Source organism: Mastomys coucha, unplaced genomic scaffold (genome assembly GCF_008632895.1).
Source record: "Mastomys coucha isolate ucsf_1 unplaced genomic scaffold, UCSF_Mcou_1 pScaffold22, whole genome shotgun sequence".
Taxonomy (NCBI): Eukaryota; Metazoa; Chordata; class Mammalia; order Rodentia; family Muridae; genus Mastomys; species Mastomys coucha.
This window is the reverse complement of record NW_022196905.1, coordinates 113,918,765-113,938,578: the sequence shown is the minus strand read 5'-3', so window position 1 is coordinate 113,938,578 and position 19,814 is coordinate 113,918,765. Positions and strand designations below refer to the sequence as shown.

Below are 19,814 nucleotides of genomic sequence, written 5' to 3'. Positions count from 1 at the left end.
ATCACCTTTCTTGGACACAAGAGGCTCAGTGGATTTTACTTCCTAAGTGAGAAACTGAGGCACAGAGAGAAGGGACACCTCCACCCCTGCAACCACACAGCCAGCTATTGATAGCTGTGTTTCACCCAGCTCTGCCCAGCAACAGTCAGTTACAGCTACAGCAGCAGCAAGTGTTGAGCCCTCTTATTGTTCAGTCTCTCACTCCTGCCCACACACAGACACACACACACACACACACACACACACACACAAGAACACAGGACGATGACACTTGGGATGTTCCCAGTGTCTCAGAGACACTAGAATGAGTCAGCAAGGAGAGTTCTCTGACAGTGGCCTCCTGTCACATGGCCTGACCCGTTGCCCAGCCCCTGCCTGAGCTGGCTATCCCTCCCTCTCTCTCCCCTAGGCCCAGCCCTCTCCTAGTCTGCACTCCCTCAGTAGTGCAGGAACAGGGCAGCTGTGCTCTGGGTCTGGCCTAGGGGACCCGTCCACCTCCCCACAACCCTGCCACCCTCTTCACTGAGGCCAAGAGACCTCAAAGGACTCAGGGGTGAGGCATGGGCAGCCAGTTCCATGCCTGGGGAACCACACAGATTACAGAAATGCTAAACACACAGGGCTGCTTGGCCTTCTGGGAAGTCACATGCCCTTCTGAAAGACATCCAAGTTTTAAAGCAAAAACAACCTCCTGTCCTTTGGAACCCATGGAGCCAGGCAAGTGGCAAACTGGATGTGGCCTGGGACCATAGTGTCTCCCTCTATCCAGCAAGGATATTGTGAAGGACAGCAAAAGCTGGGTGGTCAGGGGCTTCTGAGTGTCCAGCTGTGTGATCGCTGGACACAGGGGCTGCCTCTGAACTTGAGTTTCCTCACTCAAAGTGCTCTGGCCACTGTCACCTCGGTGACATTTGTCCCTGTGTCCTCCCATGCCCTTCCTCTGCAGTCCAATGAGGATTGAGGCTGTTAGAGCCCTCTTGATTCCAGGAAGAGGCCAATCAATCAACTAGGAAGGCAGGAACCTTCAAACCCTTATTCTCTGTCAGCAGCAGCCAGGAAAGCCCGTCTTGTGTGTGCTGAGATGTCCCCAAAGTGCCAGTGCAGGCACCTGAATAGACACAGATACACACAGACAGTCAGACCTGCATACAGACAGAGCTACATAGACGCAGACAGACAGACAGACAGACAGACAGACAGACAGACAGACATATGGCACAGCTACTTGACCCCCGTCTCTAGCTGTGCTTATGGAAATAGTGGCCATAAGTTCAGGCTTCAAGCCCTGGACCTGTGTGCTGATTACTGTGCTCATGGTTAAGGGGAGGGAGGGCCTAAGGATAGTGTTCTCTGGGATTAGCTGATGGCCCCAAGATCCTCCCAAGAGAGTGGAAGGATGGTCAGAACCCAGGAAGGCAATGTGAGAGAGACCATAGGGGAAATGGAGGAAGGACCCAGATCCAGCACGGTGCAACTTCTGGAGACTAGCGAGCTGGGACAGGAGTCGCAGGACGGAGCCCCACCCACACCAGGCCAAGTCCCAGAACCAGAGATAACCTGGCATTTGTCAGGTTTTTTTGTTACTGTGTTGAGGCAGGGTCCAAGCTGGTTTTGAATTCATGACCCTCCAGCCTCCAGGTTCCAAGTGGTGGTGATCACAGATGTGCACCACCACAAGCAGGAGCAGTGTTTTAACCCCCACCCCCACCCACCCCCGCGCGCATCACAGGGGGTACCTAATGGCCTGGGTTCAATCCCCAGAACCCATATGATAAAGAGAAATGACTCTTGTACATTGAACTCTGACCTCCACAAGCACACGCACACGAACAGGTGCACACAAACAGATAAATGTAAAGATAAAAGAAGGTGCTATAATGGTTTGAAATTGCTGAGCTGAGCCATCTGCCTTTGTCAGGAGTCTCCCTCTTTCTCCCTTTTGTATTCCAGTCACAGGGCCCTCCCTCAGTTAATGAAAAATACCACCTTGCCCCTGCACCAGGTCTTGTACCTACAGATCAGGCCTCAATGAAAACATCATAGCTCACCTTTGATCCAGCATGCAGGAGGCAGAGGCAAACCAATCCCCAAGTTTGAATTTGGTGTACAGGGAGAATTCCAGGACAGCCAGGGCTACAGAAAAACCCTGTCTCCAAAACCCAAGGAAAAAATGAAGAGCTCATCTCCCAGAGTTCTTCCCTGAGGGCCCTGGGCGGAGCAGCTGGCTCTCCCCCATCTCGCACCACACCCACATTCTTTTAACCTAGTGCTTTTTTAACTTTATGTTATTCTACGGTTTATTTCTTGGCCCATTTCCAGAGCAGTGGAAGCCACAGGAGGATGACTCTGTAAGCTGTCTGTCCAATTCTTGCACCCTGTAGGGGCTCAATAAACATTAGGTACCCTGCTAGGCATGGTGGCACAAAACAACTTAGTCCCAGTACTCTGGAGGCAAAGTTCCAGGTCAACCTGTCTACATATTGAGACCCTATCTAAAACACACACACACACACACACACACACACACCAGCTACTTGCATGGCAGCTCATGTCTGTAGCCCCAGTACTCAGGAAGTTTAAACAATAAACATTAAACGCTGAGTTTAGGCTAGCCTCGGTAGCCTGGTTCTTGTGTAAGAACAAAACAAAACAAAAACACAAGAGCAATGGTGCACAGAACATACACTGAGGGTGGGGCCCTCGGGCTCCAGGCACAGGGTCAAGTCCAGCAGTGGATGTGGTGATGGAGCCTGTCCTGGGGGCCTATGTCCTAAAGAGGAAGGTTTGGTTTGTTACAAGGGATCCATGAGGCCACTTCGCTCACAGCCAACTTCACATCCTTGACCCTCAGAGTCAGGAAAGTAGCAACTAAGTTTATAAGCCAGTCACTGCAAACTGCCCACCCTTCTGTAAAATGGGCTTAATTGCCCAATGACCTTCTCAGAGGGCAGGGTGAAGACAGCCCTGCCTTGTAAACTTGGTGTAGGCGACAAGACTCGCAGAGCAGGTAGCTTGAGCCTATGATTTCTGACACAGAAAACACAGGCATCAGGGTATGACTCAGTGGGTAGGATTACATGCCTAACATGCTTGGGGCCCTGCATTCTACCCATGGATCCACATGAAGCAAGCAGGCATGGTGACACATGCCTGGACTCCCAGCTCTCAGGAGCCGAAGGCTAGAGCATCATTCAGAGTTATTCTCCACTATATATTTGAACCAGCCTGACAAACTTGAAATCCTGTCTCAGACAAACAAAAGAAAGGGCTGGGTGGATGGCTCAGCGGTTAGAGCTGCTCACCCGCACACATGAGGCCTGGAGTATGGATGCCCCAAGTAACCACGTAAATGCTGGGTAGGCATTGAAGCCATCTGTAATGCCAACCTCAGAAGGAAGAGGGGATCCACAGCGCAAGGTGGGTAGTCAGCATGGCCATATCAGTAAGCTCTGGGTTTGACTGAGAGAGCCTACCTTGTGAGTACAATGGGAGAACAAGCACGTGTTCATGTATACTCCACAGTGCAAGTCTCTACATACGCAAACATGCATATTGCATACTACAATACCCTCTTCACATATACAACACACACACACACACACACTCGCGCGCGCACGGGGAAAAAAGCACAGGTAGAGATCCCAGATGCCCCTGCCTTGGGATGTGCTGTGGCCTCTGGTGCTGTCCATCTGCCTTTGTCTAGCCCACCACTCCTCCCCAAGGATCCCTAACCACTAGGCCACCCTCAGCTGATCAGGCTGGAGCCGTGGCGACACCATCCTCACCTCGGCCTGCCCTCCACCTGATCCAGCTGTGCACCCCCCTTTCTGTGTCTCCAGCATTACTCCAAACCCAACCACCATGTTCCCAGGCTCCCAGGCTGGAGGCGGTGGGGGCTCCCGTCCCTCCACCGGCCTCTCCCCTCTCAAGCCAGCCTCTTCGCAGCAGCTAGGGGGACTCCGTAAATCAGGGTTTGACCGTCCCTCTGCTTCAATCCCTCCTCTGGCTCCCGATTCTCACCCTCCAGCCTCAGTCCACAAGGCCTTTTATGATCAGGCCAACATCACCTCTCCACCCATCCGCTTAAACCTTAAACATACTCATCGGCCCTTCCGGCCTCCTTGCTGTTCGCGAACACACTAAGGTAGAACCTGCCGCAGGGCCTTTGTACTTGTTCCTTGCCTCTCCCCTACGTGTCTGTCCACAAAAGAGGCTTTCCTCCCTTCCTTTAAAGTCTGACTCCAAGATGACTGGTTCACAGAACAAGTTTGTCACAGTTCACCGACCACTGCGGACAGTCACAGCCTCCCCACACTGTTACTGGCTACACAGTTCACTGTTCTCTGAAATCTCTAACTTTATCTCCGGGCCTGGCCGACTGGGCTCCTGTAGATCCCAGGGTCACGTGCGCAATGATTAGCTGGGACTAGAACAGACACGCCCCCACCCGACCCACCTTCCCGCCCTGCCAGGTACTCACATCCTCCATGGCAGCCTGGTTGACACCTCCGTCTGAAAATTGGATGTGTCCATGGGCCTTTGTGGATGGGTCTCCGGCCCCAGATACCGTCTCCAGGGTCAGAGCTACACAGAGGAAGCCAGGAGCCCAGAGCAGATCCAGCCACCTGCCAGCCATGGGCCCCTTGGGGCCTGACCAGCGCCCTCTGCTCACGGGCTGGCCACTCTACTGCCTGCAGGGTAGGATAAGAGGAGGGGATTTTATCACTGCGGGCCCCAGGAGGAGGAGCTCAGATACCCTCTCCTGCAAAGCCAAGTTTTTATCCACCCATCTTGAAGCCCCAGTCCCATTCCAGTAGCCCTGGGCTTGCATCACTTACTTCCTGTTCAGGAGCGCAGCGGTCCCGCCTCCCCCCACCGAGTCTCCTTGAGATCTGCCCCTCACCAGGGCATCAGGCCTGCACGAGTCTTAAGGAACTAGCCAGACAGCTGAATGAGATCAATATGAGAAGTATTCACTTGCAAGAACTAGGAACTCAGACTTTCGGATTTTTTTTTTCCTTTTTGGGTGGGATATCAAAGGTGGATCCCAGCAAATTACTTATGCTAGGTAAGCAATCTACCGCTGGCCTATGATCTCCAGCCTTGGTGATTTTTTTAGTTGTTTGTTGAGATAGGCTAGCCTGGAATTCATTAGGTAGCCCAAGCTACCCTTGAGCATGTGACCGTCCTCTTGCTTCTGGTTTGGAAGTGTTGGGATTATAAATTTGTATCATGAGGGCGTGGTGGTACATGCCTTTAATCCCAGCACTTGGGAAGCAGGGGCAGGCAGATTTCTGAGTTCAAGGCCAGCCTGGTCTACAGAGTGAGATCCAGGACAGCCAGGGCTAGACAGAGAAACCCTGTCTCGAAAAACCAAAAAATAAAAAAATAAAAATTTGAACCACGGCCTGCTTCTAGCCCCTTCCTACTTTTTATGTTGAGGCAGGATCTCCTCAGTCTGCCAGACTGACCTTGAGCTCATATTTCTTTTGTTTTTCGAGACAGAGTTTCTTGGTGTAGCCCTGGCTGTCCTGGAACTTACTCAGTAGACCAGGCTGGCCTCGAACTCAGAAATCTGTCTGCCTCTGCCTCCCAAGTGCTGGGATTAAAGGTGTGCGCCACCACTGCCCCACTCACATATTTCTTTTGCCTCAGCCTCCTCAGTGACTGAGATATCAGATGTGCACCAGCCACTGGGTCCCAGCCTTAAAAGCACACTTCTGGACTTGTCTGTGACCAAAGTCGGTGTATCACAACCTCACACCCTGCTGTTGTATCCTTCCATGGGGAAACTGAGGCACCCAGAGGCGATCTCACTGTCAGCTCAAGTGCCACACCACATTGCTCTCTCTGGGTGTTCAAAGAGCTGAGGATAAAAGTTCGCCAGGCTGCTCAGAGTCATGTGGCAAGGAAGAAAGCCAGAAAGCCAACTGTCCTTGGATGGGGAAATCGAGGCCCAGAGGGAAGTGAGTTGCCCAAAGCTGCCTATACTGGGACGAGCCAAATCGGCGGGTGGGGCTGCAATAGGAACAACCCACTTCCTCCAGCCAGGGGAAAAGAGCGTTATTTTTCTGTCCAAGCATAAAACTGGCTCAAAGTCGTAGGCAAACTGCCTCAAATGTTTTGTGCATTTTATTTTCTGCAAGCAGGGAGCTCCTTTGAGGGGGTGTGATCCTTTGCCCAAGCATTTCTAAATCGCCACCTCCGGGAGGGCAGAAGGAAAAAGGACAAGATGAGACCCCAGAGGAGGAAGGGAACCCAGCCGGTTCCTCAACTGTTGACAAAAAATGAGTCTCTTCCCTCCGTTTTCTAGCTACTCCACCTGGCACGGACGGGAGTGGAAAAACACACAGCCCTCTAGTTCCCTCTACATTTTCTGTGTGGGCAGCCTGGGGGAAAACCTGGGTTTATAGCCTCTGGGTCCGTATCTGTGAAATGGACTCGAGCGCTGACCCAAGGGGCAGCCAGACACCACGTCCCCAACACAAGTCACCTCTACACTGGCCGCCGGTTTCTTTTACTCAATTCCAAATAAGCACATATTGAGCGCCTCCGGCATGCGGGACACCTGTGTGCAGCGTTGGTGAGGTGGGTAGTCTTGACGGCGAGGGATGGGGATGGGAACCAGGCTTCGCTTTCTGATTTGGTGTCCCAGCTGGAACCGGATTTGAGAAGTCGGGGTGACGGGTGCTCAGGCAGCGAAGCTCCTCTTACCTCGAGCGGGGCCTGGATCCGAGATCTCCGAGTCTTCCTCTGGCCGGATAGCCAGCGCCACAATCTTCCGCCCCTAGAGTCCCGGCCCGGAGCAGCTGGGCCACGCCCCCACAAACCCCGCCCCGCTTACTTACCAGCGGGTCACGCCCAGGCCCCTCTATCCCCGCCCAGGACACGCCCTTTAAGACTCGGCCCGCCCCAGCTCTTAAAGACACAGTCTCCCAGCCGAGGGTGGTGGGGGTGGGGTGGGGTGGGTGTTAGCCGACCCCTGCAGTCTTCCCCATTTTCCACCTGCTTTCTGTCCCCAGTCTGTCACTTCTGCTTTCAGACAGAAGCCATATTGAAAGAACGTGAGTTATAGACTTCAGGAGGCCCAAGAGAAGTCCAAGGAGGGAACATTACAGCAAGACATTTTCTCAGTATGATCGTGATGAAGATGATGGTGACGATGATGGTGGTGGTGGTAATGATTTCAAAATACTCCCAGTGAAAAAGGGTCTCCTGCTGTCTGCAAGCCTAGAACACCTGGGTCTGACGTTCCTCGGCATTCCCCTCTACAGCATCCCAGGGTATGTGAGACCCAAGGCTCTGATGTGATCATATTTGGAAAGTATCAGCTGCCTCTGTTTGGTCCACAGATGTGTCCAGCAGGGGCTTTTGTGAGGACCAGAGTGGGACTATATTGTGTGTCAGGAAGGGAAAGAACCCCATGTCCCGCTGAGTGGATGACTGACTGCCCGTGGTACTGTACACAGGCTTGATGACTGCCCGTGGTACTGTACCCAGGCTTGATGACTGCCCGTGGTACTGTACACAGGCTTGCCCTGTCTTCAGTCTCTATTTTGAGGCAAGGTAGCCCAGACTGCCTTGGACTCCTGATCCTCCTGCCTCAAACTCCTGACTGCTTGGATCACGATCATAGGCATGTGCTGGCATGTGGCTCCTGTCCCCAGTCCCTTATGAACTAACCCCAAGTCAACAAAAGCTGGGCTGGCCCATAGTTTATTTGACCAGCCTCTCTGAAGCCCAGGGTTCCACCCTCCACATTACATAAGCCTGGTGTGCTAGCGCACACCTGTAATTCCAGTGCTCAGGAGAGGATGGGGGGGTGTGTGTTAGTCAGGTTCTCCAGGGTCACAGAACATATGGAATATTTCTATATAGTAAGGGAATTTGTTGTGATGACTTACAGTCTGTAGTCCAACTCTCCCACAATGGGCAGCTGTGGATGGGAAGGTCAAGAATCTAGGAGTTGCTCAGTCCCATGAAGCTAGTTGTTTCAGCTGGTCTTCTGTAGAAGTAGGTTCCAACAGAGGTGCTGGCAAGTAAACACACGCAGGCAAAGGGGTTCTTCTTCCGATGTCCTTATGTAGGGCTCCAGCAGATGTGGCCCAGATTAAAGGTGTGCCCCACCACACCTCGATCTGGAACATTTTTTGTCTCAGGCTGACCTCAGAGATCTGGCCGTAGTATCCTGGGATTAAAGGCGTGAACTACCTTGCCTAGGCCTAAGCTTTTCATGGCCACTTTGCCTCAAGATCCATCTTCATGCCAAGATCCAGGTCAGAAACTTGTGTCTTCTAGCCTCAAGATCTGGATCATAGGTGAGCCCTCCAATTCTGGATTGTAGTTCATTCCAGATATAGTCAAGCTGACAGCCAGGAATGACCATTACAGGAGGTCTAGGTCAACCTTGGCTACTGAGTAAATTCAAGAGCAGCCTGGGCCACAAAAGGTTCTAGCTTAAAAAAAAAAAAAAAAATCTAATCAAACCTGGGTGGTGATGGTGGTGGGAGGCAGCAGAGGAACATGCATGCCTTGGAGGCAAAGGGAGGTGGATCTACTTCAAGATCAGCCTGGTCTGCAGAGGGACTTCCAGGACAGCCAGGGCTATACAGAGAGACCTTGTTTTAAACAACAACAATAACAATAGCAACAGCAATAGCAACAACCAAAACCAAGCAACCAAAGCCAACAGCAGCTATTGACTGGGGACCCACAATACTTGTGTGCATGTGCCCTGCAGGAAGAGAGCTTTAATCTCCATTTCACTGACAGGAGAAGCAGCTGCTTGGGGGGTGGGGGGGATGAAGATCCTGTCCCCAGGGCCTGCACCGATAAGAGGAAAAGTCCAGACAACCATGCCTTGCCCTGCAGGCTTGACATTCTGGTTCACACACAAGCAAGGCAAAATCTGCCCCCACACTTAGTTAGCATGCCCACCTGTTTCGGAGGTCAGGGTGTGGGTGGCAGCTGAGACATAGTACAAGAACCTGGGGACAGTTCTAGCAGAAGTGGTAAGGGAAATGGAACTTTCTATTTCAGTCTAAGAGGCCTTGAGACCAACAGGTTCCTTAAAGATTCATGAACCTCACCTTAACCAGAACCCTTCCTAGTGACACTCTCAACTTTACTAGTACCCTTCCCAATGATGCCCTCACCTTAACTAGTACTATTCCTAGCAATACCTTCACCTTAACTAGTATCCTTCTCAATGATGCTACAGGGCATGTGGTTAAAACCACCCAGAGTCAGGAACTCAGGAAAAACAGCAGATGGTGTTATCTGAGAGAAGCTTCTCATGGCCCTGCCTGGCTGCTGGGTGCTCACCAGCTGGAATATCCCGTCAGGGAACTGGCAAAAATGGCCCTTGTGGATCACAAGGGCCTTGGAAATTCATGTGTCCTTTGTCTCGTCTGTGTTACTCTGAGCTTTTTTGAACTAAGAGAAAGGCTGGACATGGCTCAGAAGGAAAGCGCTGGCTGCAGCAGTCGGTACAGCACACTTGTGCAATAACCAGAAGCCGATGGGAATACAACTGCTCCCCTATGGACGCTGCTTCAGCGACGTTAAAGCTGTACAACAGCCAGGCATGGCAGCTTACACCTCTCCTTCCAGAGTGTGGGAGATAGAGGTAGGAGGATCTCTGTGAGCTCTAGGTCAGGCTGGTGTACAAAGTGAGTTCCAGGCTATCCAAGTTTGTTTTTTTGTTTTTGGAGACAGGGTTTCTCTGTGTAGCCCTGGCTGTCCTGGATCTCACTCTGTAGACCAGGCTGGCCTCAAACTCAGAAATCTGCCTGCTTCTGCCTCCCAAGTTCTGGGATTAAAGGGGTGCGTCAGCACTGCCCGGCGCTATCCAAGTTTGTGTAGTGAGACCCTGTCTGAAACACCACCACCACCACCACCACCACACATATGCGCGTGCTTTGCGCACATGCGCACACGCACACACGCGCACACACACACACACACACACACACACACACACACAAATAAGTACAAATGCAACCCTATTCATGTAATATAATATAAAGCCTGAACAGTCGGTGTCTTAGTCAGGGTTTCTATTCCTGCACAAACATCATGACCAAGAAGCAAGTTGGGGAGGAAAGGGTTTATTCAGCTTACTTCCATATTGCTGTTTATCACCAAAGGAAGTCAGGACTGGAACTCAAGCAGGTCAGGAAGCAGGAGCTGACGCAGAGGCCATGGAGGGATGTTCCTTACTGGCTTGCTTCCTCTGGCTTGCTCAGCCTGCTCTCTTATAGAACCCAAGACTTCCAGCCCAGGGATGGCACCACCCACAAGGGGCCCTACCCCTTTGATCACTAATTGAGAAAATGCACCATAACTGGATCTCATGGAGGCACTTCCCCAACTGAAGCTCCCTTCTCTGTGATAACTCCAGCCTGTGTCAAGTTGACACACAAAACCAGCCAGTACAGTCGGGCTCTTTCTTTTTTAATTAATTTTATGTATGTGAATACACTGTCACTCTCTTTAGACACACCAGAAGAGGGCACTGCATCCCATTGCAGATGGTTGTGAGCCACCATGTGATTGCTGGGTATTGGACTCAGGACCTCTGGAAGAGCAGTTAGTGTTCTTAACCTCTGAGCCATCTCTCCAGCCCTAGTAGGGTTCAACTCAAGGCTTCAGGCTGCTAAACATGTGCTAATGCTCAAACTTGCATGTGGAGACCAAAGGTTAAGATTATGTATCTTTCTCAATTATTCTCCACCTAATAATAATAATAATGTATATTATATAAATGTATTATATTATATAGTTTATATATAAATGTATTTATATATTATATCATGTTATATATTATATATATATATATATATTATATATATTATGTATATATTATGTTAATAGTTATGATGATGATGATGATGATGATGATGATGATGATGATGTAGCCCAGGCTGGCCTGGAATTCACAGAGAGCCAGTCTGTCTGACTCTACCTTACTTTTTGAGAGAGTGTCTTACGGAGCCTGGGGGACATTCATTCGGCAAGGCTGGCTGGCTGGTGAGCTTCAGCTACCTTCCTGCCTCTGCCTCCTTCTGTGTTGGGGTTATAGTGGGTGGAAGACTGTGCCTAGCTTGTTACATGGGTGCTGGGGTCTTAACTCAGGTTTTGCTGTTGTTTTGTTTTGTTTTTGTTTTTTCAAGACAGGGTTTCTCTGTGTAGCCCTGGCTGACCTGGACCTCACTCTGTAGACCAGGCTGGCCTCGAACTCAGAAATCCGCCTGCCTCTGCCTCCGAAGGGCTGGGATTAAAGGCCTGCGCCACCACTGTCCGGCTTAAGTCAGTTTCTTATGGATGCGTTTGCCTGTGTAGAGGCTTTAGAACCGTGGTTCTCAGCTCGGGGGTCGTGACCCCTTTGTGGGGGTTGAATGAACATTTCACAGGGGTCACATACTATACCTGATATTTATATTATATTGCAATTCATAATAGTAGGAATTTACAGTTAAGAAGTAGTAAGGAAACAATTTTATGGTGTGTGTGTGGGGGTCACCCCAACATGAGGAACTGTATTAAAGGCTTGAGGATCAATGATTTAGATTATTACAACATGCTTAGAAGGCACCAGGCTGGGAATAGTATGGACCTACGTCTGTGCGCATGCTCTGTGCATATTATCCCCAGAGATCATAAACCCCTGGTGTGCCTCTCTAGTGTGCCTAACATCTGGTAACTTTCCTGTGAGTTAGGCTGTGTTCATTGACTACACTGCAGAGGCGAGTCCAGTGAGGCTTGGATCCTGACACCACCTGTGATCTAGGGCCTCTGGGAGGGAGTATTGGAACCCAAAGCAGGCTCCCCCTCCTCCAGCCAGGGCCAGGCCTTTAGAGGGAGGCAGAAAAGTCAAGAGTGGCTGTGGTTGTGTGTGCCCCCTGGTGGCTATGAAGACTAGTGTTGATGGTGCTTCCGAACTCTTCGACTCTGTGCTGAAGGTTCTAGTTTTGTGACTAGAAGTCATTTTAACCTGCTTGGGCCTCAGTTTCCCCAGCCTGTTAGGGACTTGGCGGCAGAAAGTGTTTGAAGTAAGGGGTTAACGGATGACAGCAGTGACTCGGATTTATGCCAAGGAATGCCAGGGGAGTGCCTCTAGGGTAAGCAGGCAGCTGAGTGGTTAAAGGTAGTATCCTGTTTGTTTGTTTATGTGTTTTAAAATTTGAATGTCTGACAAAGGTTCTTTTTTTTTAAAGATTTATTTTTATTTATTTTTTATGTGTATGAGTACACTGTAGCTATACAGATGGCCGTAAGCCATTATGTGTGTGGCTGCTGTTGATCTCAGGACCTCTGCCAATCCCGCTCACTCCGGCCCGGCTTGCTCCGGTGTAATTCACTGCAGCTGTCTTCAGGCGCACCAGAAGAAGGCCTCCAATCTCATTACGGGTGGTTGTGAGCCATCATGTGGTTGCTGGGATCCGAACTCAGGACCTTTGGAAGAGCAGTCAGTGCTCTTACCTGCTGAGCCATCTCGCCAGCCCCCAAAGGTTCTTTTTTTAAAGTTAGATTTATTTATTTATTTTATGTATGAGTACATTGTTGCTGTCTTCAGACACACCAGAAGAAGCCATCAGATTCCATTACAGATGGTTGTGAGCCACCATGTAGTTGCTGGGAACTGAATTCAGGATCTTTGGAAGAGCAGCCAGTGCTCTTAATGGTTGAGCCATCTCTCCAGCCCCTGTTTATGTTTCTAGGTCTAATGTCCACCAAAAATGTTCTTTAACTTACTGTTTATCTGAGGCTAACTTTGGACTCTCGATCCTTCTGCCTCTGCCTCTAGAGTACTGGATTTATAAGCATGCACTGCTATGCCTGGCAAGGGACCTTAAACTTTTCTCTTCTTTTAAAATAGGTCTGAGCCGGGCAATGGTGGCACATGCCTTTAATCTCAGCACTTGGGAGGCAGAGACAGGTGGATTTCTGAGTTTGAGGCCAGCCTGGTCTATAGAGTGAGTTCTAGGACAGCCAGGGCTATACAGAGAAACCCTGTCTTGAACCCCCCCCCCAAAAAAAAGATGGGGCTGGGGCTGGTGAGATGGCTCAGTGAGTAAGAGTACCAACTGCTCTTCCAAAGGTTCTGAGTTCAATTCCCAACAACCACATGGTGGCTCACACCCATCTGTAACTCCAGTTCCAAGAGAACTGAGACCTGGTGCTCACACATGTATACAAGCAAACCACTGATTCATATCTTCTTCTTCTTCTTCTTCTTCTTCTTCTTCTTCTTCTTCTTCTTCTTCTTCTTCTTCTTCTTCTTCTTCTTCTTCTTTTCTTCTTCTTCTTCTTCTTCTTCTTCTTCTTCTTCTTCTTTCTTCTTCTTCTTCTTCTTCTTCTTCTTCTTCTTCTTCTTCTTCTTCTTCTTCTTCTTCTTTTTCTTCTTCTTCTCCTCCTCCTCCTCCTCCTCCTCCTCTTCCTCCTCCTCCTCCTCCTCCTCCTTCTTCTTCTTCTTTTAAATGATAAAGTCTTACTATTTAGTCCATGTGAGCCTCAAGCTGGTGATGCTCCTGCCTCAGCTCACTGCCTGCTGGGCTTACAGGTGTATATCTTTAAATATGTCCCTCATGAAGCACCTTTCCTGCCCTGGGAAACATTCTAGAAAGTTATGCATCAGGGTAGGGGTAGTGGGACAAGGTCCAGGCTGGTCTGGACATCTTGCAGTCCTCCTGCCTTAGCCCTCCTCAGTGCTAGAATCGCAGGTGTGAGTCACTTTGTAAGCATGAACCCATGGAATTTGTCCCTGGTTGGCCAGAGGCAACTTGACCAAAGATGTTCCTCTGAGGTGAGGACAGCTTCTATGCTCATTAATGCCCTTGGCATCGGGGATCTGGGCTGCTGGTTGAAGGTCTGACACACCTGCATTGGTTGGAATGCCAATCACAACCTCCCTTTGTGTTATTTTTTGAGACAGATTCTCAATTTTTATCCCATACTGGTTTTGCAGTCTTCAAGAGCACAGGTACAGGTCCTCCAACGTAACTCAGGCTAACCTGGGTAACATATTGGACTACTTCATTCATGGACAAATAGGAAAAAGAAGCTGCGGGCTGGGAGATGGTTCAGCAGTAAAGAGGTCTGAATGTTCTTGTAGAGGACTTGAGTTCAAATCCCTGCAACTACATTCAGGCAGTTCACAACAGAGCCTCCACCTGTGTCTATAATCTCAAACACACACACACACACACACACACACACACACACACACACACACACACACACACACGCAGTCACATGCATGCACATGTACACTCTACAGATAAATTCTTTAAAGATTTATTTTATTTATTTTATGTGTATGAGTACACTGTAGCTGTACAGATGGCCGTGAGCCATCGTGTGTGGCTGCTGGGAATTGAACTCAGGACCTCTGCAGGCCCCACTCCCTCCAGCCCCACTCGCTCTGGCGTAATTCATTGTAGCTGTCTTCAGACACACCAGAAGAGGGCGTCTGATCTCATTATGGGCGGTTGTGATCCACCATGTGGTTGCTGGGATCCGAACTCAGGACCTTCGGAAGAGCAGTCAGTGCTCTTACCCACTGAGCCATCTCACCAGCTCGATAAATTCTTTTTAATTTTTTTTTATTTTTTAAAGATTTATTTATTTATTATTATAAATGAGTACACAGAAGAGGGTATCAGATTTCATTATGGGTGGTTGTGAGCCACCATGTGGTTGCTGGGATTTGAACTCACGACCTGTGGAAGAGCAGTCAGTGCTCTTACCCGCTGAGCCATCTCACCAGCCCCCAGATAAATTCTTAAAACTAAAAGGAAATCAAGTCTGGAGAGATGGCTCAGTTGTTAAGAGTACTTGGATTCAGTTCCCAGCATCCATATGGTGGCTCACAAGGATCATAATGCTAGGGGATCCTAGTTCTAGGGGATCCTATACCCTCTTCTTACCTTTTGATAGGCACTCACATGCTGCACATACACACACATGCAGATCATACACATAAAATAAAAGAAATAAATCTAAAAATATTAAAATTAAAAGGTAAGGAAGAGGAAGGATAATTTAAAAATAAAACAAAACAAAAACAAACAAACAAAAACCCGAAAGAAAAAGAATACATTAATTCCTGGGGAGGGAAGGATGCTGAGCGCGTTTTTTTCCCCCGCAGAGAGCGCGAGCCCTTTAAGGTAGGCTCCGCCCCTGCCGGGCCACGGACCCCGCCCATCCCGGAAGCCCAGATGCAGACCCCGCCCCGGCCCCGCCTCTCGGGTCACAGTCACGTGGCCCGGCTGCGGCTCGCGATGGCGGCCCCCATGGACGGGAGCCCCAGTGGCTGGGCGGCCCAGGCGCTACGGCGGGTGCTGGAGCTGGCCTCGCTGGTCTCGTTGGCCGGGCTCTTGCTGAGCGGCCCAGCGGGCGCTCTCCCCACCCTGGGGCCCGGCTGGCAGCGCCAAAATCCTGACCCGCCCGTCTCCCGCACTCGCTCGCTGCTGCTGGACGCCGTGTCCGGCCAGCTGCGCCTGGAGGACGGCTTCCACCCCGACGCGGTGGCGTGGGCCAACCTCACCAACGCCATCCGCGAGACCGGGTAAGGGTTGGCCGTCCCCGCCACGTTCTGGCGGGTGACAGGGCCCTGGACTGAGGCCCTGCCACCCTGGGGAGTCCACAGCCGGGTCTGGCCCAGGGCTGTTGGGTGACGCAGTAACTCCTATTCCCAACCATAGGGGTTCTCCCCTAGGGGCCAGAGCACCTGCCCTCTGTCCTCATGGGCCCTCCGCAGTTAAGGCGAGCTGGACTAGAACTTGCCATGTAGACCAGGCTGCCCTGGAACTCATACAGACCCGTCTGCCTCTGCCTCCCGAGTTCTGGGACTAAAAAATGCTTACTCTACTGCCCTTTTGTCCCCAGCCTGAGGGATAGTGACAATTGTCAGGAGCCTAGGCCCTTGTTTCCCTCCAGAGCCAAGGCGGCTGGAGTGAGCCAGGCTCCAAGCCTGAGGGAAAGTTGCCGGTCCCTAAATTCACAAGCATGGACAGTGTATCCTTGTTAGATGTTGCTATTCCTGCCCATCCCAGGGCAGGATGCTTCAGATGTTCATGGCCCGATGCTTCAGAGCTAAGTGCTCAGTGTGATCGCTGTTGCTCTAGGAACATAGGTTGGCCCTGTGATCTGGTGTCACTGACTCCTCTACTTCTCTGGCTCCCCACATCACCACTATGAACCCAGAACTTGATCGTGGGTTCTTGCTGGGGTCTGCACCAGGAATAACGACTAGTGCTCAATTATTCTTATCCTGGTATGTGGTCTCAAGGACCCAGAGCCAAACAAAATCCAGGCTGAGACAGACAAGGGCAAGTCCCACAGGAAGCCAGAGCCAGCAACCTGCCTGGAAACCTAGTTTTTGGCTGTGTAAAGGGAGCATCTAAAACCTGCATGTCCCCATCGGTCCTCGATGTACTCCTTCTCAGAGGGCACAGTGTCCTGTAGCATGGGTTCTCACAGGTTTGGGGAACACACGATGCTAAAGACATCTCCAGTGTTGGTGGTCCCTGGAAGGTTTCTGTAGACATCATAGCTGGGTGGGATCAATCTGGGAAGGCTTCCAAGAAGAGAATTTGGCAGCTATTTGAAGGGAACCACAGCTCTGGCTGGCATCAGGGGCACCCCCTGTGACTTGATCTGGTGGCCTGTTCTCTGCTGACTCACACAGTTTTGCTTGTTTAGCAGAGCTGAGAGGGCATGACGAACCCCTGCTTGGATGTGGAGGCACAGGAGGTGTGTGTGTGTCGGGTGTGTGTGGAGGAACTCAGGAAACTGGGAATGCTTTCAGTTATAGGACTCATGAGAGTGGGGACAGGTCTTCCTTGTTTGTGTTGGGAATTTCATGCAGCCTCAGATCCACTGTTGTGTGACTCAGGGCAAGTGGCTCCCATTTTCTGAGTCTGTTTTCTTGCCCAAGATGGAGTTCAAAGGGTCCCGCAGTTTCGCTGGGACTTAGAAAGCATTACGAAAAGAGTAATGGTTCTTTGGCCATTTTTCATTTGGGGAAACTGAGGCCTGTCCCCATGCTGGCATATTTCCTGCCATCTCTCTCCTCTCCCATGGCAGTTCCCCTCTACTGAGACTCTAGCAGTACAGGGAGTTCATGGTGGAGACCCCCATTTAACAGCAGGGAAACGGACCCTTAAGACTTGGGCCAAATAGAAGACATCGATGGTCCCCATCGATGGGAGCTCTAGCCTGGGGGTGTCTGGTTCACTTTTTTGGAGGGCAGAGGTCAGGAGCTAGACTCTCCCCCCTTTCTGGAGGTTTCACCCTTGCCAATTCACACAGAAAAACCCTGTCTCCAAAACAAAACAAAAAATGATTTATTTATGTCTGTGTGTCTGTGTGAGGTTATATGTGGCATGTATGTGCAGGTGCCTGCAGAGGCCTGAAGAGGGCCGTGGATTTCCTGGAACTGGACTCATATGTTCTTGTGAGTTACCTGATGGGGGGTGTTGGGAACCGAACTTGGGTCCTCTGAAAGAGTGGCATACGATCATAACTGCTGAGCCATCTCTCCAGCCTCTGGAGAAATATTTTAAAGGCAATTCTATAAAGAAACTGAGAACAAAGGGAAGGGGAGGGGATAATTTATAACACCCCCATGCTGGGAGGAGGTGGAGATTTCGGGAAATCAGGTCTCAGTGAGAGACTTTGTCTCAAAAAAAGATGGTAGCCTGACTTGACAGGAATCTTGTTCAGCCCTTGGTGACCTCTGACCCTATACCAGCCAGGCATTGGGCAGCAGTGCTCCATATTAACAGTCCCAACAGTTGCTGACCCTCAGGGATCTGAGCTCCCGAGGCCACCAAGCTTCAGGTCTGCAGACCTGCTCTGCTCTGGATATTTTCCATCCTTGGCACCCACAGACAAGGACTCATTGTCCTTCCATGACACCAGCTGAGGCACCGAAGGACCTCGGGGAGTGGAGGAGCCTCTTGTCCTTCTTTTGTTTTTGTTTGTTTTTCGTTTTTGTTTTATTTGTTTGTTTGTTTTTTGAGACAGGTTTTCTCTGTATAACCCTGGCTGTCCTGGAACTCACTCTGTAGACCAGGCTGGCCTCGAATTCAGAAACCCACCTGCCTCTGCCTCCCAAGTGCTGGGATTAAAGGCATGTGCCACCACTGCCCCCTCTTGTTCTTCTTAACAGCAATGTGTCTGTTCTTCCCTTGTCCCACTAGGCAAAGCAAGCCACCTGTGTGCCCCAGCACAGATGGACATGTGGGCAGGGCACACAGTCATGGGTGGCAACATTGCAGAGCCTCACAAAGCAGGAGGACACAGGGTATCCATCACTGTGATAACAAGCTCTGTCCCTCTCCATGTGATGGGGCCAGTAACAGTGCCCTACCTGGAAGGACTGTGGGGTTCCACTGAACAAACCAGACAAGCTCAGAAGGGCCGACCAGCATGATTGGGAGCATCAGTTGGCATAGGTGAGGGAGAGGAGGCCAGCTTAGTCTTTGTTTGAAGTACACCCTCTGCCCCAGCACTTCCTGTCTCAGGATTTGGTGTGTGTCAACTGTGGCCCTCCTGGTGGGGAGGTTTCTGGCAGGGTGGGGTATAGCCGGAAGGGGGAACGCAGCCCAGCAGGTATTCAGGTGTATGGGTGGCTGCTGCTCACCAGGCTGTTTTCATGGTCTAAAACTAGAGGCTAGGCAGGCATGGTGTCATGCATCTGTGATCTCAGCACTTGGAAAGCTGAGGCTGGAGGATTGGAGTTCCAGGCCAGCCTGGGCTACATACTGAGACTGTGTTAAAAAAGGGACAGGAACAAAACGGGAGCTGGAGCAGTTGCCTGGCACATGAGGGCTTGGATTCCATCTGTAGTGCAACGAACAAAAATCCAACCCTGAGTCGGCCTACAGCTAAGGGTCTGGCTGTGTGGCTGGCTTTGCAGGGGCTCCTGTTGCTGACTGAATGTCCTTCTCCCCCCAGGTGGGCCTATCTGGACCTGGGCACAAATGGCAGCTACAATGATAGCTTGCAGGCCTATGCAGCTGGTGTGGTGGAGGCCGCTGTGTCTGAGGAGGTAAGGCCAGTGTGGGAGTCCAGCCAAGCCAGGGCACCTTTAGGGCCTTCACTGGGGTTGATACATGTGCTGAGAAGGGTCCCCATCTCAGGTCCTCCGTTAGGGGAGAAAAAGAGCCTGTTCTTCAAAAACAGCATATAAGCTGGGTCTGGTGAAACACACCTGTCATTGCGTGACTTGGGAGGCTGAGGCAGATTGCTGAGTTTAAGGGTAGACTGGGCTAGAGACAAAGACACAACAAAAGGCTATGATTCTTGCCTGTTGTCCTAGCACTGGGGGATGGAGTGACGACAAGGATCAGGAGTTCAGAAGTAGCTGTGACGACTCCCCCAGCCCCCCAAAAAGAGAAAACAGTGTACTCTTTTGGTTTGGGGTATAGTTCTAAGGTGGTACAGTTGGACCACTACAGTTCTAGAGTGTCTTCACCGCAGAAGGAGCTCCTGTCCAGCTGACCAACCCTCCACCAGCCGCAGGCTCCATTAAGGCCAGCGCTATCACATGGATTTTGTCATTCTGAATGTCTCATAGAAGTGCAGTCATGGTGCCTGGTGCTACCTCCTCCTGGCTTTAGTTTCTGTTTTGTTTTTTGATAGGTGTTCATGTAGCCCTGGCTGGCCACACCTCAATGTGTAGCCAAGGATGTCTCAGAACTTCTGATTCTCCTGACTCCCATCTCCCTAGTGCCAGGGTCACAGTAGTGTGTCAGTACCCAGTCTATACAGTGTGGGGATGGAGCCCAGGCCTGGGTCACAGT

General features: G+C 50.7%; 2 protein-coding genes across 7 annotated transcripts in view; one reads left to right on the top strand and one right to left on the bottom strand.

Annotated features, from left to right (window-relative positions):
- Nucleotides 1–6,809, bottom strand: part of Slc8b1 (solute carrier family 8 member B1) — a 36,699-nt gene extending 29,890 nt beyond the window's left edge. For 2 of the 5 annotated variants that reach the window (XM_031337670.1, XM_031337667.1), the window contains exons 1-2: nucleotides 6,715–6,809; nucleotides 4,481–4,691 (exon numbers count right to left, since the gene is read on the bottom strand). In XM_031337670.1, coding sequence (XP_031193530.1) covers nucleotides 4,481–4,636 — 156 coding nt within the window. In that variant the 5' untranslated portion in view covers nucleotides 4,637–4,691; nucleotides 6,715–6,809. Of the gene's footprint in view, nucleotides 1–2,048; nucleotides 2,445–4,480; nucleotides 4,692–6,714 lie in introns of those variants that run through there. The other 3 variants (XM_031337669.1, XM_031337668.1, XM_031337671.1) reach the window with 3 other exon arrangements.
- Nucleotides 6,810–15,248: 8,439 nt separating this feature from the next.
- Plbd2 (phospholipase B domain containing 2) overlaps nucleotides 15,249–19,814 on the top strand; it is an 18,632-nt gene continuing 14,066 nt past the window's right edge. The window contains exons 1-2 of one of the 2 annotated variants that reach the window (XM_031337660.1): nucleotides 15,249–15,571; nucleotides 18,967–19,060. In XM_031337660.1, the coding sequence (XP_031193520.1) occupies nucleotides 15,285–15,571; nucleotides 18,967–19,060 (381 nt within the window). In that variant the 5' untranslated portion in view covers nucleotides 15,249–15,284. Of the gene's footprint in view, nucleotides 15,572–16,726; nucleotides 16,759–18,966; nucleotides 19,061–19,814 lie in introns of those variants that run through there. The other variant, XM_031337661.1, reaches the window with a different exon arrangement.